The following is a 16,373-nucleotide window of genomic DNA, read 5'->3' on the forward strand; positions in this document are numbered from 1 at the left end:
TGGCAGCTAAGGGGGCATTATACTTTGTGGGGGCACTATGGGAGCATAATACTGTGTGGGCTGAACCGGGTGTGTATGGGCGGGGATTGGGTGGGATTAGAGGCATGGCTTAAAAGTAAAAATAATTTGCCGCTGCTCGCCGCATCGATTGTCCCTCTTTGTGATACTTGAAAGTATAGCACTGTCTACAAGGAGGGCTGTATAGCACTGTATGGGGAGGCTGTATAGCCCTGTCTACAGGGGGTTGCTGTATAGTACTGTCTACAGGGGGGGCTGTAGAGCACTGCCTACAGGAGGGGGCTGTATGGCACTATTTACAGGGGGGCACAATCTACAAGGGCGGGCTGTGTGTAGCACCCAGGGGAGGGAGCCCCAGTCATAAGTTTGCTATGGGGCCCAGTGTTTCCTACGCTTCTGATGTCTTCTTATGTTTTTCTTTAAATAATGGCTTTTTTTCTCGCCACTCTCCCATAAAGTCCCACTCTCTTGAGTGTATGGCTTATAATAGTCCTATGGACAGATACTTCCATCTCTGCTGTGGATCTTTGAAGCTTCTTCAGTGTTATTGTTGGTGTCTTTTTTTAAATCTCTGATTAATGCCCTCCTTGCCCAGTCTGTGAGTTTTGGTGCCTCAAAACAAATAGTTTCCACAGCACTGGACTGCAGGTGGGTGCACGCCTCAATTGGACCTGGTCCACAGTCCTTGATATCAGGCAAACAAGAAATGGACAAAGGCAGCACTTCCAAAAAGCATCAGCAGTTTATTCACCCGTGCAACGTTTCAGTCCAACAGGACTTTTCTCAAGCATCAGAAAAGTCCTGTTGGACTGAAACGTCGCACGGGTGAATAAACTGCTGATACTTCTTGGAAGTGCTGCCTCTGTCCATTTTTTGTGAGTTTTGGTGGGCAGCCTTCTTTTGTCAGTTGTCATATTCTTTCCATTTTGTTATAATGGATTTAATACTCCATGGGATGTTCAAAGCTCGGGAGTTTTTTTTTTTGCCTTCCCCTTATCTCTCACGGCAACAAAGGATTGGGCTTTTTAAAATCTAACATAGCTGATTCTTCCTTTCCTTGACATCTGCCATTGGGTACAGTCAGGAGGCAGTGCCACCCATACACATGGGTAATCGTCGGTCCATTCTACCATAATTGCCGGGTTCAGAAAACTTAAATCTAATGTGTAAAGCCGGCTTTGGATTTGTAGTAGCATGTTAGTTATCCCACTTATATTATAGTTATGTAGTTCTATTAAATAATGTAAGGTAGACCAGAAATAGTCATAATTCTTTATTATTGCATATTTTGGATAATCATACAATCAAATTTGCTAGTATGATAAATATAAATGTATAATATAAACCAACATGACTGACTATTTTTAACAACACGTTTTATTTTGTACATGGTTTATCAAGGTAGAGTTTAAAATAGTGAAAGTCTTCGGTGTGAGCGCCTGCAATGTATGTGGTAGCTAGGAAATATTGAATAGATTGTTTACCATCATAGTGGTTAGCTGCCATCGATATTCCATATCCTATTCAAGTTGTCTGGAGCTGATAATGTGCAGGATTGTTCATTGTTCAGCCATAGCCTCAGGTTATTGATATAATTGATTATTCCATAAATAGAATTTCACTCCTTTTGTTCATACATCGCAGATATATTTTTGATACAATGTTCCCACAATGGATAAATGATTGTTTACACTAATAACATTTTCTCAATTTGCTGCCCATGGAAATGATTTTTCACATCATCAATGTAATTACAGCCGTTTTCTGGCATAGTCGCATTGAAAAAATATATAGCATGAACTCCATAGTTATCAACCACCTCCTTGCTTTTTTGGGGGGGCCTTAAGCAATATTTTCATTAATGCCGATAAAAGGTGGTATGAATTTAAACAAACTGGTTATGATTACTAGGTGCGCCGTATCCTCAACTGTTGCCAATGCGTAATTGTAGTGTAGTGTGCCCTGTATTCCCTAACACTATATGCGTTTGGGAATACAGGGCACACTGGCATTACTAAATGGGCCCTATTGTGTCATTCCTTTCAAATGTTCCTTGGATACTCACCCCATGTATGAGCAGCGTTATGATCGGTCTTGAGAAAATCTGTAGATAATTGCTTATACACTCCAGGCAGGACAGCTGGATTTTATTTCTATTGCCAAGTGGATATGGCTGTATTTAATATAAATTTATTTTTTTCACATCCGAAATGCACATAAAATTGGTATTTTCTTATTTTCTTTTTTATGCTTGTTCTTTTTCAGTTAAGCGCCAATGTGCTCATCTTCCTTTGCACAAATATTATTGGCATTTGCACCCACTACCCCGCAGAGGTGTCCCAGAGACAGGCATTTCAAGAGACACGAGGATACATCCAAGCCAGGCTGCACCTTCAGAGGGAGAACCAGCAACAGGTAAGTGGGAAATGCCAGCTATATGTGCCACACCAAGGAGCATGGCAGGAGAATAGTGAGCCGAGGCATTACTTGAAGCTCCTGGGCCCTTCATTCAAAATCTGTAACAGGGCCAACAACCACCACTATGTACCATTTATATTGTTGGTATTTTTAGGTAGCAGAGAGGCATTTGTGCTCTCTTAGGCACCATGGCCGAATGCGACTACTAACTTTACACCCCTATAGCTGCGCACTTGATAATGAGACAAGGACAGGGAAACTAAAGGTGAACTACAGAGATCCTTTCGTTTTATAGATAAAACAAAAGCGACACTTCTAACGTATGAATGCGTGAGATTATGGCGGTTTTAATAATTAAGGTAAAATCACGCGCAGTCATCTTTCTCTTTTTAGGATGAATCTTGCTGCTTCTGTAGCCAACAGTTATCTTGTCTTAGCAACTGGTCACCCAACATGGAAAACAAAAGAGACGCATAGCACCACAAGATTGTGCGTCCTATGTGCTGTTCATCACTTCCAAAATAAATTCTTAAAGGGGTTTCCAGGCATGGGACGTTTTTTCATACTGATGACCTATCTACAGGATATGTCATCCGTATATGATCGGTCCCTCCCCGCACCGATCAGCTGTTCCGGCTGTCTCTAGGCATTGGAAGTTATGCAGTGTTTGGTCCCGGGAGCAGATGTCACTGGTCACAGTATAACGACTGTACTGGAGTTCTGCTCCTAGTCAAGTAAATAGCAGCAGTACTGCAGCACGGCCGCCACACAGTGGTCGGAGCCATCTGCTCCCGGCACCAAACTTTGCATAACTTCTGGTACCCAGAGGAGGCCGGAACCACTGATCGAAGCAGGATCCGGGTATCAGACCCCTACCGATCATATACTGATACCCTATCCTATGAATAAGTCATCAGTATAAAAACCAGTCACAAACTCGAAACCAAAAAAATAATAGTAGACTTCGTGCAGTTTCTTGTTAGAAAATTTTCTCATTCACTACCTGCAACGAATATCTTTGGCAAATGCGTGCAAAAATGTCAAACAACTGGTAGTGTGTGCTTTTCTTGTTTGTGTGACTGCACCTCTTCCCCTGTGCAGGAGCGCCTCCTGCTGTCTGTGCTACCACGTCATGTTGCAATGGAAATGAAAGAAGATATAAACACCAAAAAGGAGGACATGATGTTCCACAAAATCTACATACAGAAGCATGACAATGTCAGGTAATATGGAACTCAAAGTTTATTTCTTTTCCACTAGGTATTCGGAGCTACAATGTTATGTATATTGCAAGCTCTCGCCAACAGGTTATCATCTTTGTATTAAATTGGTATGAAGAATTGTCAGTAATTTGTGTCAAGAGATCCAGTCTATTGATAAAATGTACTTGTCCGCTAGCAACCGTGTAATTTTGTGGGTTAGAGTGCCTCATAATGGCTGCATTCATGGCTCGGAGGGAGTGCTGTAACTTCAGTACTGGAGTAAATGATTGGAAAAGCTTTAGCCGTCTAACATTTTAAGAACATGATGCGTTATCCGATAATGTATTAGAGATGTCATTGTCTGCACTGCAACAAAGTGGAATTGCTATTTACAGTTCTAACCGTCTTTTTCCTTGCAGTATCCTGTTTGCTGACATTGAGGGGTTCACTAGCTTGGCATCACAATGCACGGCACAGGAACTAGTCATGACTCTGAACGAACTCTTTGCACGTTTCGATAAGCTAGCTGCAGTAAGTACGACTTTTTCTGTTTAACATATTTTAAAGCGCATCAACACTTAAAAAAAACCAAAAAAAAAAACTTTAGTGAAGTCAATCCGACACCACCCCCTTACCCCAAAAAACAAAAATAATTCAAACTGCGTACCAAGTGGGAGGCTGCATCACCCATGCTGTAGTTTAGTGCTGGCGTCACAGACTTCTAGTACGATGATGCCCTATTCCGCTGAACTTGTTGAGATCGTTCAGGGAGAGCAGTCTGCATCTGGATATTATTTTTTTTTTGTGTTTTATCCCTTTAAAACCCCAGGCCAACTGCACTAATAGGGCCGACAATCTAGAAAAACAAATTGTATTTTGGTTATAAATATATTTTAAATTGTCTTATTTTAATATCCAAGTTGTAGCCAAATTTGTCCAAGCATAGAGCTTGCCTTTAACGTATTAGTTTTTATGTTTAATAGTTTCCACCTGGGGTCTCTCAACTAGTTTAGTGCCAATTATTAAAAAAATGAAATAATTCTGTGTGCTTCAGAAATTGTGCCACACGCAGACTACAAATGGTTGAGTATGAGAAGGAGGTCCCCTACGGGGGTTGGCAGACAGCCCTTCTCTCACAAACCGTATACAAAAATATTCTTTGGTTGCTTAACATTCTGGCATTTTAACTTTTTTCCTTTGAGCTTGTTCTTGTTGGATGCGTCTTCATGGTTCCTCTTATTATGTTACGGAGTCCTGGTTTATTCATTTGTTTTAAATGGTTCCCATTTTTATTTATTTTTTTGCTTGGAAAATAGTATCTGTAAAAAATGTTAAACGCATGTCCGAATATAGCTGGAGCCCAAGAGTTCTAAAACAAAGCGCATTTAACTTCACAATAAAATGTTCTACCTATGAAGGTGATTCCATGTCTTCTGTGAGCTGAATGTATTGAGGAGCCTTCTTGCCACGTATGTCCATATTTTCATAAGTATCTCTTTTTATATTTTTAAGGAAAACCACTGCTTGCGCATTAAGATCCTGGGGGATTGTTATTATTGTGTCTCTGGATTGCCTGAAGCTCGCGCTGATCATGCTCACTGCTGTGTGGAAATGGGAGTAGACATGATTGAAGCCATTTCGTAAGTAGACCTTTTAGATGGGTTTAATATGGCTAGTGACTTGACTTCAGTGACTTACTATTGTGCTAAGGAAGTTACTGCTGACCGTATTTCAACAATGGAAGTGGACTAGTGTTGTTTAATTTTTTTTTTTCTTTTACTTTTTCTACAAAGAAACGGGCAATGTATTTGGTTGGTTTTCTTAATAAGGATGGGGGTAATGCTTTGCTCTATACTGATATATTCTTGACTAACATGTCTTTGCATTTCAGGTTAGTGAGGGAAGTGACAGGGGTAAATGTGAACATGCGAGTGGGAATCCACAGTGGACGAGTTCATTGCGGTGTCCTCGGCCTGCGAAAGTGGCAGTTTGATGTTTGGTCTAATGATGTGACTCTGGCCAATCATATGGAAGCTGGTGGCAAGGCAGGGTGAGTGAAATATCTTTTTTTACCCTCAACATTGCATTGTACTACAAAAGGTATTACACACCATTTTACCATTAAGTTCATTGTAACACTGATTTGTTTCCCCTATTTATTATTATTATTTCTAGGCGGATACACATCACAAGTGCAACATTAAATTATCTGAATGGAGATTATGAGGTGGAACCTGGTCATGGAGGTGAGAGAAACGCTTATCTCAAGGAAAACGACATTCGAACTTTCCTGGTGACTGGATGCAGCCAGAAGAGGGTAAGTAAGAGAAAATAACCAATTGAAGACCTACAGTAAACATAAATAATTTTAAACTTCGGCCCCATGCACATGACCGTGTTCGGTCCGTAATATACGGTTCCCATGTCCCGGACCGAACTCAGTGCAGGGAATCGGGCTCCTAGCATCATAGTTATCTATGACGCTAGGTGTCACTGCCTCGCTGCGGGACAACTGTCCCGTACTGTAATCATGTCTTCAGTACGGGACAGTAGTTCCGCGGACAGGCAGTGACACCTAGCGTCATAGATAACTGTGATGCTAGGAGCCCGGCTCCCTGCACTGCACTGTGTTCAGTCCGGGACATGCGGCTGACATGCGGACCGTATATCGGGGACTGAACACGGTTGTGTGCATGGGGCCTAACATTGATCTTATAGCCTATATGATAATAGCAGCTTATATAGCAATACTTTTTTCTTACGTTATGATATATGGCTTCTCTATGGCACATGTGGTTTGCTTTGGATAAGCTGATTGTTACAGGTAAAGTACGATGCATTTATCAATAAATCATATTCCACTTTGGTTCAAATTCATTTTAATCCGAATGGATGGAGTTGGAAGTTATACTGGAAGGTTCTTAGAAGACCACTACGAATTTATAAGATGTAATCAATATTAAGTTGCACTTAAAGAGGCTCTGTCACCAGATTACAAGTTTGAGGTATTTAATCTGAGCATGTGGAATACGGTTGTACTACTTGTTTAAGGATGCTTTACACTAGGCAACTATATCGTCCATTAAAGTGGAGTCTAACTATTATTAAAGAGGCTCCGTCACCAGATTATAAGTGCCCTCTCTCCTACATAATCTGATCGGCGCTGTAATGTAGATTACAGCAGTGGTTTTTATTTTACAAAACAATCATTTTTGAGCAAGTTATAAGCAATTTTAGATTTATGCTAATTAGTTTCTTAATAGACAACTGGGCGTGTTTTTACTTTTTACCAACTGGGCGTTGTACAGAGAAGTGTATGATGCTGACCAATCAGTGACCAATCAGTGTCATACACTTCTCATTGTTCCAGCCCACTGTTAGTGTGATTGTGCAGTGAAAGAAGCTGGGCTGGAACAATGAGAAGTGTAGGACACTGATTGGTCACTGATTGGTCAGCATCATACACTTCTCTGTACAACGCCCAGTTGGTAAAAAGTAAAAACACGCTCAGTTGTCTATTAAGAAACTAATTAGCATAAATCTAAAATTGCTTAGAACTTGCTCTTGTTTTTCAAAATAAAAACCACTGCTGTTCTCTTCATTACAGCGCCGATCAGATTATGTAGGAGAGAGGGCACTTCTAATCTGGTGACAGAGCCTCTTTAATAATAGTTAGACTCCACTTTGATGGACGATATAGTTGCCTAGTGTAAAGCATACTTAAACAAGTAGTACAACCGTATTCCACATGCTCAGATTGAATACCTCAAACTTGCTACCAAATAGGCAGATACTTTGAATAAAAAAATTAGACGGCCTATGAAAAAAAATATTTTTGTACTGATTTAGCCAGTAGATAGAAAAGATGAACATTGAGTGTCCTCAGTAGATGAAACCCTGTAATGGCGAACTGAAAAGATGATGACAAATTTCAAGCTTTCGAGACTACTTAGGTCTAATTATCCGGCATCATCTTTTCAGTTAGTCATTAAAAGGTATCAACTACTGAGGACTCTCAATTTTTATCTTTTTGTTAAGATTTATAGCGAGACGGAATCACAAGGAGATTGTGGTTTGAAGTGCACTTCTCTCTTGATAAGACGAGCATGGTGATTCTTCCTGACCATGTTTAACTAGGAAACAGAAGTCTTTTCCCTGCTTTGTCACAAGCATGTAAAATGTGCACAAGAACTGCTGTTGTGTCCACTTGAAGGACTTGCTCTTGAGTTAAAAGTGTGGTATTTAAAGTGTGTTCCTTTTGTGTTTTTGAATTCAGAAAGAAGAAAAGGCCTTGCTGGCTAAACAACAGAGGGCTAGAGCCAACTCAAATGAAGGCCTTACACGAGTCTGGGTACCTGAAAGATCTTTTCCACGCAACAAAAGTTCTAAAGCTTTTCGTCAAATGGTGAGTGTAAAACTATGAACCATTCGTATATTGGTGTTCGGGTAAAGAGAATTACAGCAAGCAACCCTTACACTCTATTAAGCGCACATAGCGGTAAGGCAGGGTGACGTTGTTTGTGCAGGATAATGGAAGAATGACGTACTTGCCCATTACAAGAGATGCTAGGAGCGATATCTGCCAGTGGCTATGCAAGGTTGTGCCCGTCAGTAACACCTCCAACACCACACCATCCATATGAATTTCACCGTATGACATGAATTTCCATTTGCTGTTTCAGCTCAGGCACTGTGTGGGGATTACCCCACAGATAAGTCGCACTTGGTCTGGTGACCAAGGAGGCCACAACCCTTTGCTCACTGCGTGAACTTGCCACAGAAACGTGTGCTATGTATAAGCAAGTCTTGAAGAAACAATACTCATGCTGGTCACCCGTGAACTGTGCATAGAATGGGTTGAAGATGTCCATGTACATAGCGGTCTTCACATTTTTATCAAAGAATAACCACACACCAAAGGCCGATTTGTGGATCATGACATGGCTGTTGGTGCAGCTCGTGTGAATTTTCCTTGTGCCACTACCGATTTTTGTTCTATGAATTAACACACCCGGTTAGATGGAGCCACGCTTTCTCTGACATGATTTATTGCAGTGGCTCCAAATGGCCGTCTACAATAATCTCCAGTAGCCAATTGCAAAATGCCACACGCTTCTATTTATCCCTTCCCTCTCACATTTGGTATGACTTCAGGTGAAGCAGTTTCCGTACACGTCAACATGTGGTTCTTCTGACGTATGCCTCGGGGAATCATTTTTTCCTCGCTTTACTTGGGTTTATCATGTCTGCAACAACTGCGGGTGCCCGAACATATATTGTTTGTCTGTTTTCTTGGCATCTGCCACAAATCCTGTGTTATGCCACTTCCGAACCAAACCATGTATAATGCTTTTTGCTAGAATGGGAAGGTCCAGAAATTGACCATAAAAAAGTCCTGTGTTTTTTTTAATGAGCCTGAGCGTACATGGGCCTCCACGATCACATTGTGGAATCAAATATGACAAGTTGGACACACTCGCACACAACAGTACTGCTCTCCGCAAAGAGTGCGAGGGAAGGATATACTGGGCCTCATTCATTTCTTAAATTACTCTTGTAAAATGAAAGCTGAGCTCTGATTGGTTGCCATGGGCAACAAAGACCGTTTTACTTTAAAGAGGCTCTGTCACCAGATTTTGCAACCCCTATCTGCTATTGCAGCAGATAGGCGCTGCAATGTAGATTACAGTAACGTTTTTATTTTTTAAAAACGAGCATTTTTGGCCAAGTTATGACCATTTTTGTATTTATGCAGATGAGGCTTGCAAAAGTCCAAGTGGGTGTGTTTAAAAGTAAAAGTCCAAGTGGGCGTGTATTATGTGCGTACATCGGGGGGTTTTTACTACTTTTACTAGCTGGGCGTTCTGACGAGAAGTATCATCCACTTCTCTTCAGAACGCCCAGCTTCTGGCAGATCACGCTGTGACGTCACTTCCCCAGGTCCTGCATCGTGTCAGACGAGCGAGGACACATCGGCACCAGGGGCTACAGTTGATTCTGCAGCAGCATCAGCGTTTGCAGGTAAGTCGATGTAGCTACTTACCTGCAAACGCTGATGCTGCTGCAGAATCAACTGTAGCCTCTGGTGCCGATGTGTCCTCGCTCGTCCGACACGATGCAGGACCTGTGAGTGACGTCACAGCGTGATCTCTCGAGAACACGCTCTGTGTCTGCACTGCCAGAAGCTGGGCGTTCTGAAGAGAAGTGGATGATAATTCTCGTCATAACGCCCAGCTAGTAAAAGTAGTAAAAACGCCCCGATGTACGCACATAATACACGCCCACTTGGACTTTTACTTTAAACACGCCCACTTGGACTTTTGCAAGCCTCATTTGCATAAATACAAAAATGGTCATAACTTGGCCAAAAATGCTCGTTTTTTAAAAATAAAAACGTTACTGTAATCTACATTGCCGCGCCGGTCTGCTGCAATAGCAGATAGGGGTTGCAAAATCTGGTGACAGAGCCTCTTTAAGACCGTGTTGATGATGTCCAATAAGTATTATCCTGTACAAATCACACAAGGGAAAAAGGTTCTGCTTTTGATGGTAGTTCACTTAACAAAACCTTTTATAAGCAGCTATTTTTTGGTTGAGAAAAATTCCCCCTTACCTCACTAATGTTTTTTTCTCTTTACGTAGGGAACATTGTGACATCATAATATCTTTTTTTTTAAACTCGTTTTATTGAAGAAACGTAGTACAAATGCAATCATTTCATACACTTAATACAGTATACATTGCAGACATGGATGATAATCTTTAACATTCCAACTTTACATATAAGGAGGTGTGTTTACAGGCAATCAGACATTTAACATGAGTCTAGAATCCATCAGAATTACAAAAGCAACTATATTGGAAAACAGTAGCCAAGACAAATTAGGACACTTTGCATAAATGATTTAGATCCACCGCCCCAGATGTTTAGACATGTGTCAATGACCTACGCAGGTCGCTATACCTGTGCGGAGTATACTGTGTCCCTGCAGAATCACACCAAGCTTCCCATATCCCATGAAATTTATCAATGCAACCCCTCTGTCTATACATTATTCTCTCATACGGGATAACCGCGTTCACCAGTGCTTTCCACCCTGCCACCGTGGGAGGACGGGGGTCCATCCACCTTAAAGCAATAGCTTTTCGTGCCATAAACAGAATTTCCCGGAGGAATATTTTCAGATAATGTGGCCACTGTTCATCCTGGAGGATACCAAATATACACACTTGTGGGCTTACTGGGACCGGGATATGCAGGATTTCCGCAGCAACTCCTACCACCTCCTTCCAAAAAGAGGAGATGACCGGACACTCCCATATCATATGCCAAAAGTCTGACCTAGGGTGCTGGCATCTGTGACATTCTGTGCTCGGATATCTACCCATTTTATGCATTCTAACAGGTGTCAAGTAGCTTTGGTAGACTATGAACAGCTGTATCATCCTATTGTTGGCAGCTGGCGACACGTATAATGGAGAGGTTAGGATCTCATCCCAGTCCTCTTCTGCAAGGTCAGGTATCCTCGCAGTCCATCTATCCTTGACCATCAGGGGTGTACTAGCTACCTTGGCTGTAATGAGAGATGTATATATAGCTGATATCAGACCTCTGGGGCCTTGGGACCTAAAAACTCCTATCAGAGGAAGCCGAGTGAATGTCATGTCAGTGGGGGGGGAATTGGGCATTGCAAACTCCGACTGCACCTGTGAAAACGATTTGAGGATGTTATCCATATACATGTCCCCTATAGTACATATCCTATGTTGAATCCAAAATTGTGGAGCCAGTTCCTCTATCTGAGGGAGAAGGGGGTTAGACCATAATGGCATGTCAATTTGTACTCCAGAGTGACTGTATATGCTCTTCGCAGCCCTCCACACCTGAGATGCCACCCTATGGATTGGCAACACATTTTTAATTTCGTTCAGGGACCCTTCCAATACCGGCCACAGTGTGGACATATGCATATGGAACGCCAGGTGATGTTCCCTATCTGGCAAGGCCATATTGGCGACCCATACTTTGAGGTATCTTAGTTGCCCCGCCAGATAATAAAGGTAAAGATCTGGCAGGGCCGCCCCCCTGATGTTTTGGGGCGCTGCAGAGTAGCAAGACTGAGTTTCGATCTATTGGAGCCCCATATAAACCCTGGAAATAGGGCATGTATCTGTTTGAAAAACTTTTTGAACACTGGTGTTGCTGCATGTTCGAGGATATAGAGACATTTAGGAAGAATGACCATTTTTATTAGATTTATTCTACCCGTTACTGCTAGGGGAAGAGTGCTCCAAATCCGAAATTTAGCCTTTATATATTCTAACAATGGCAAGACATTACTGGGATGATCATTCCTATGCTCTTGATTTATAACAATTCCTAAGTATTTAAATGAGGAGACCACCCTTAAGCCGTGCAACACTTCCGGCCCTCCCGCCCCCTGTAATAGCATAAAAAAGGACTTGGTCCAATTGACGTTGAGGCCAGAAAACCCCCCAAAGATTTCCAAAGTGGTGATTGCCAAGGGCAGTGTCACCATCGGTTGGGACATAAAAAGAACCATGTCATCTGCATATAGGCCAATCCTATCTTCCCTACCCCCCAAACTAATCCCCTTATATCCATTATGTTGGCGTATGTGTAAGGCTAAGGGTTCTATAGCAAGTGCGAACAGCAATGGGGAGAGGGGGCAACCCTGCCGAGTACCCCTCTGTAACCGGAAATATGGGGACAGTATGCCATTCACCAGGATTTGTGCCCTCTGTGCTTTATATAGAATCGAAATCCATCTAAGGAACTGTGGTCCAAACCCAAACCCAAACCTCTCCAAAGTTTCCAACAAATATACCCATTCGATGGAGTCAAAAGCTTTCGCGGCGTCTAAAGACGCCATCGCCCAGTCAGCCTTCATCTCTTTCCCTATCTGAGCTATAATCTGTACCCTCCGGATGTTATCGGAGGTAGATTTCCCAGGCATAAAGCCTGTCTGGTCCTCATGAATTACTTGGGAAATAACTTTGTTCAGCCTATTTGCCAATATTTTAGTAAGCAATTTGTAATCATTGTTTAGTAATGATATCGGGCGGTAGGAGCCACATTCCACGGGGTCTTTATCTGGTTTCAGCAGAACAATAATAGTGGCGTCATACATACTTTCGGGTAACTGCCCTCTCTCAAGTGCATACGAAAACATAGCTGCTAATGAGGGAATGAGATGCTCTGAATATTTATGGTATACCTCAATAGGGATCCCATCAGGACCCGGTGCCTTTCCCTTAGCCATATCTTTCAAAGCTTCCCTTATTTCATCCTCAGTCACAACCCCTTCCATGGTCTCTCTACCTTCCGCACTCAGCTTAGGGAACTGAATACCATCCATATACGACTGGAGCTCGGACTTATCATACCTAGATTGTGAGGCATATAGCCCCCTGTAAAATTGAACAAATGCCTCGGCTATGCCTTGGGAGTCAGTCAAGCATTCCCCAGAACTACTTTGAATTTTAAGAATAGCCGGGCTTTTAGAGTTTTGATGGATTAAATGGGCCAACATTTTACTAGACTGGTTACCCAGTTCAAAATATGTTTGTTTCGCAAAAAATGTCTTCCTATGTGCCTTTTCCTGCAGCAGTAGCAGGTACTTCCTCCCCATTTGCAACCATTGGTCTCTATTTGTGTCAGTGGGGTCAGCCGTATATTTACCCTCTAGTTCAGCGCACTGTTTTTCCAACTCCACTTCTGTTCTGGAGGAGTCTTTTTTTAATGTATGAAATAGTGGACCGGAGACACCCTCTAAGATATGCTTTCAGTGTATCCCAGGCAATGCTGGAATTTTCAAAAGTGCTATGTTCCTTGTTAAACACCTCCAGTTGATCAGGGATCCTATCCTGTGGGCCTATCAGGGTTAGCCAAAAGGGGTGTATTTTCCAACTTCTGGGAAGTGGAGGGCCTGGGATGCTGAAGCTGGCCACCATTGGAGAGTGATCAGATACTGCCCTGGATTTATACGAGATTGATTCCACCAACGGTACAATTAAAGAGTTTCCCACCATATAATCTATACGGGACAGGGAGTTTCTGCCTAGGGAGTGACATGAATACACTGTAGTCATCGGGTACTTATATCTATAGAGATCCTTCCAGCCCATCTCTTCAAACAGTAAACCCAGAACTGATACCCCGGAGGGTGTCCGGACCTGCCCGGTAATAGCATTAAACCTATCCATGTTGCTGTCCACCACCATGTTGAAGTCTCCCATGCCAAGCACTCTTGCGGTGGGATATGTGGCTGCAAAGGTGGCCGCCAAATGTAGAACCTGTAATGAAGCTGGCGGGGGGATGTATACACCCAACAAGACATGAGGTACATTTTCTATAAGCGCATACACAAAGACATATTACCCTCACTATCCACCTTAGTGTGAATTGCTTCCCATCTCACCGATTTGTGCACTAGTATGGACACGCCCCTTGAGTATGTTGTGTGATATGAGTGGCTAGACCACTGCACCCATGGCCGGAGAACCGTTTTCATTTTAGCTGGCGTCAGGTGTGTCTCCTGAAGGCACAGTATATGAGGGTTAATCTTGCGTATATAACTATATAATATCACCCTCTTCTGTGGATTGCCCATGCCCCTCACATTCCACGACATTACCGTTAAAGAAGACATTTCTGAACTTTATCTTCCACATACAGGAGATATCCATATTGCCTGATATACATCAACATTCCATCCCATCTCAAATAATGACTATATCTATGCATTCCATCCCTTATGCGGTTACATTTGTACATGAATGGTGCTATAACTATCCGCACCCAAGGCACATTCCAGCTTAAAACCCAGAACAACAGGTTATTAATAACACAACCATACCGGCAATGCATTGAGATGCATATTACATTACCGGTGCGTGCCGTATAACGTGGCATTTTGAATATACGGGGGTAATACCCGCGCCAAACATCAACTATGAATGCTTCCATCAGGACTTAAACGACCAGCAACTACTTCGGGCATGACGTCCAATACTTCAGGATAACTTAAGTCAGTACTGGTCTTGCATAAGGACCAGCCATTTTCTGCCAGGCCCGGTCTGTATCCTCTTCAAGCTGGGGCCTTATATGTTAACAGGAAAGTCCAGCGGCAACAAATATTTCACCACGAGGCACCAACCTTGATATCAGGCATAGCTAGTTCCTTCGTGGCGGACGCTTGCCTCTCACCCAATCATCAGCATCCTGCGGAGAATTGAAAAAGATGGTTCTCTCTCCGTCCACAATACGCAGCCTAGCCGGATAAGACATGGAGTAAGGGACTCCCAGCTCCCGTAGACGTCGTTTAACAGCCAAGAATGTCGCCCGTTTATTTTTGCAATTCTGCCGAGAAGTCAGGGAAGATGGAGACTTTCGCCCGTTATATGTAATTTCCGGCAACCTGCGAGTCAGACGCAAAATCAAGTCCCGATCATTGCAGTTTAGCATACGTGCCAGAAGCGGTCTGGGGGGAGCCCCCGGTGGTGGAGGCCTCCCCGGCACTCTGTGGGCTCTCTCAACCGCCAAGGCTTGCGAAAATGGCGCATCAGGAAGCAGGTCTTTAATCCACTGCAGGACGAAATCACCAGGAATCTGACCTTCAGCTCTCTCTGGCAGGCCAATTATGCGTATGTTGTTACGCCTAAGTCGATTTTCCATGTCATCTGTCTTCTGTTTCCATAATTCAGCCGCCGATTCTAAGTCCGCAATGGCCTCCGGTAAGGACGCCGTTCTGTCCTCCACCACGGATACTCTATCCTCCACGTGGGTCAGACGCTCCCTCATGGTCTGCATGTCCTGTCTCATAAGGCCTATGTCAATCTTCACTTCCTCCAGCTTACCGGTAAGTGAAGTTTTGCATGCTGCTATAGCTGAGAGGAGTTGAGTAGTCATTTCCGACAGCGTGGGCTCCGGGGTTGCCTCCGTATCTGATTCCTTGCTGCATGAGGCCTCTCCTCCCTTAGATCTCTGAGGCAGAGGTGTGCGTCCGCCATCTTGCCCCTCACCCCTTGCAAAGTTTTGCAGCTTCTCCGCGGCCGTCTGACCTCTAGTGGGGCTCATGCTGGCTCCGGTGTTTGCCCCCGGTCGTCTCGAGCGTCTGTACGGTATATTTGTAAGTTATGGAAGCCCCAGGATCTTTGCAGGATAACGATGGCGCGGGTTCACTGCGGAGCTCCTAGAACATGCGACCGCTCTTGCTGCGCGCTAAGCCACCGACATCATAATATCTTTAGTTGCGATTATGTACATTGTTTGGTATTGGACATGGTAAAGTATTAGTATAGAGAGTCACCTGAAGTGGTTCTCTGGCATTCGTTAGATTTTAGACAATACAATCGGGCAAGAAGGAGTTGTCCCATGATGTTATAGAGGAGGGGTCACCCGATCGGGCACCCCCCTCTCTCTATGAGCCAGAGCAGAAAGACGCTTGAAACAGCAGCCCTTGCACTGGCAAACTTGACCCGCCAATGTATTACTTGGATAGCCATCCTTTTTTAATGGGCGCATATAATACTAGATTTTCCCTATGGAACCGCTGACTTGGCTTCTGTGTAAAGGGGGGTTGGCATCATGAGACAACTCCTGTAAGGTCTTAGGTGTATGTCTGGTTTTACATTGTGCTACTAAAATGGCCAGTTCCAACAACTAATAAGAAAGGTTCTTTATATCTTACTAGTGTTCTCTTCTCCGCTCTT

At 43.2% G+C, this 16,373-nt stretch overlaps 1 protein-coding gene across 3 annotated transcripts in view; it reads left to right on the forward strand.

Annotated features, from left to right (window-relative positions):
• ADCY6 (adenylate cyclase 6) overlaps nt 1–16,373 on the forward strand; it is a 221,544-nt gene that overhangs the window by 169,852 nt on the left and 35,319 nt on the right. For all 3 annotated transcript variants that reach the window (XM_075852209.1, XM_075852207.1, XM_075852208.1), the window contains exons 4-10: nt 2,284–2,433; nt 3,538–3,659; nt 4,058–4,169; nt 5,151–5,278; nt 5,530–5,688; nt 5,814–5,955; nt 7,915–8,043. In XM_075852209.1, coding sequence (XP_075708324.1) covers nt 2,284–2,433; nt 3,538–3,659; nt 4,058–4,169; nt 5,151–5,278; nt 5,530–5,688; nt 5,814–5,955; nt 7,915–8,043 — 942 coding nt within the window. The remainder of the gene's footprint in view (nt 1–2,283; nt 2,434–3,537; nt 3,660–4,057; nt 4,170–5,150; nt 5,279–5,529; nt 5,689–5,813; nt 5,956–7,914; nt 8,044–16,373) is intronic.

This window comes from Rhinoderma darwinii, chromosome 2 (genome assembly GCF_050947455.1).
Source record: "Rhinoderma darwinii isolate aRhiDar2 chromosome 2, aRhiDar2.hap1, whole genome shotgun sequence".
Classification (NCBI taxonomy): Eukaryota; Metazoa; Chordata; class Amphibia; order Anura; family Rhinodermatidae; genus Rhinoderma; species Rhinoderma darwinii.